The sequence below is a fragment of the Etheostoma cragini genome, chromosome 15 (genome assembly GCF_013103735.1).
Source record: "Etheostoma cragini isolate CJK2018 chromosome 15, CSU_Ecrag_1.0, whole genome shotgun sequence".
In the NCBI taxonomy this organism is placed as follows: Eukaryota; Metazoa; Chordata; class Actinopteri; order Perciformes; family Percidae; genus Etheostoma; species Etheostoma cragini.
The window spans coordinates 2101453-2103470 of NC_048421.1; the positions used below are offsets into that span (position 1 = coordinate 2101453).

At 42.0% G+C, this 2018-nt stretch overlaps 1 protein-coding gene across 3 annotated transcripts in view; it reads left to right on the forward strand.

The window, feature by feature from the left end:
* hmox1a (heme oxygenase 1a) overlaps positions 1–2018 on the forward strand; it is a 20558-nt gene that overhangs the window by 637 nt on the left and 17903 nt on the right. For all 3 annotated transcript variants that reach the window (XM_034894060.1, XM_034894059.1, XM_034894058.1), the window contains exons 3-4: positions 324–435; positions 1435–1650. In XM_034894060.1, the coding sequence (XP_034749951.1) occupies positions 324–435; positions 1435–1650 (328 nt within the window). The remainder of the gene's footprint in view (positions 1–323; positions 436–1434; positions 1651–2018) is intronic.

Consider the following 2018-nt stretch of genomic DNA (forward strand, 5'->3'; position numbering starts at 1 on the left):
TGTGCTTCGGATGTGGAGTGGTGCTCATAACCATGAGGTTGGCGGTTCAATCCCAGGCTCTTCTGGTCAAATGTCCAAGTGTCCCTGAGCAAGACACAGAACCACAAGTTGCACCCCGGATGCTGTACAAAAACAGCTGTCCACTGCCTCTAATACTTAGGATGGGTCACTACATTGTACTGTGTGTACGTATGTGACTATTAAGTATCTGTGTGTGCTGGAATTTCCTTTTCTTCTTCTTTCTTCACCACATTGGGAGACCAAGCAAGTGTTCAGCGTGTCGCCGTCTTCTCATCTTGTCTTTTTTGTGTTTTGGCGCTCAGGGATTTATCAGAGCAGCTGAAAGACGCCACTCAGAACGTCCACGTCCGAGCTGAAAACACACAGCTGATGCTGAGTTACCAGAAGGGACAGATCACCATAACACAGTACAAGGTAAACTCGCTGTAACTACCTCGTTATTGTCTGTAATCTGTTCCTTTATGTTTAAAATGTCCCCAAAAAGTGGATCTTTATACTTATGCTTGCTTTTAAAAATGAAAGTGCTTATTTTAGGCTCATTTTTAGGTTCATAACTGTATTCAGGGGTTATACCAGCACAGGTTTACGTGGTTTAATGAAAAAATATATATATATTTTTGTTCACATTGCTGCAGCTCCTCTTTTCACCCTGTGTGTTGAGCTCTCTGTTTTAGTTACAGAGTGAGACATCTCACTTCTGTTCTTTCTTTGTTGGGAGTTGCACATGCTCAGTAACTAGGTAAGGACTACTAGCCAGTCAGAAGCAGAGTATGAGGGCCCTGACAGTACCTAGGTAAGGACTAGTAGCCAGTCAGAAGCAGAGTATGAGGCCCTGACAGTACCTAGGTAAGGACTACTAGCCAGTCAGAAGCAGAGTATGAGGGCGTGCCCTGACAGTACCTAGGTAAGGACTACTAGCCAGTCAGAAGAGTGTGAGGTTATGCCACACTAGCATTATAACGTGTGTTACAAAGTACTCACGTTTGTCTCTGAAGTAAAGAATTTGAGCTTTTTCACTCTTTAAAACTATAACGTGCACTGAAAAGATGTATAACACACAAAGGAAAGGGAAAAAGCCAAAAATAAAGCATAATATGAGCACTTAAAACCATTAATTTTTTATTTTTCAGTTTTTAAAAAAGGTAGAAAAAAGAAGTGCATTGAGACTCATTGGGACATGTACATCATGATCAAAGCTCCTCCTCCCATGACAGTTTAGTGAATGTATGAGGGGACTTTTATTTGATATTCTTAGTTTTTTAATGCTTCAGATGTTTTTGCTGTTGTTTTATTTATCATCTGTGTTATTTTCTTATTTTATTTGTATAGTGCTCGGAAATACGTGATATAAAATGCCTGTTTTGTATTTGAAAGCATTGAATAAAATAATACTAATCTTTCTGCTTCCATCAGGCGCTGCTGTGCTCCCTCTACATGATCTACAGAGCACTAGAAGAGGAGATGGACAGGAACGCCTCCCATCCAGCTGTGGCCCCGATCTACTTCCCCCAGGAACTGGCCCGTCTGGAAGCGTTAGAGAAGGACCTGGAGCATTTCCTGGGCTCGGACTGGAGGAAGAAGGTGGTCGTTCCCGCAGCCACGCTCCGATATGAGCAGAGACTCCGTAAAGTGAGTAGAGAGCACTCTTGTATGAGGTCTTTGAAAGCCGCACTTAAGTAAAAGTACAAGTATCTTATCCAGAAAATGACTTTGGTAGAAGTTATAACGTCTCTGAACAGGGACATCCTAAAAGGCTTAACGTGGTTTAATGTACCTAAACAACGACCAATCATCACCATATTTACCATGGCCATGTCTTGTCATGAACACTTTAACCTGTCAAAAAAACTAAACTCAAATCCAACGATTATAGAAGTTATTTCAGCTGTGTACTGTACTGTGCAGCCCTGTGTACTGTGCTGTGCAGCCCTGTGTACTGTATATAGCAGCCCTGTGTACTGTATATAGCAGCCCTGTGTACTGTATATAGCAGCCCT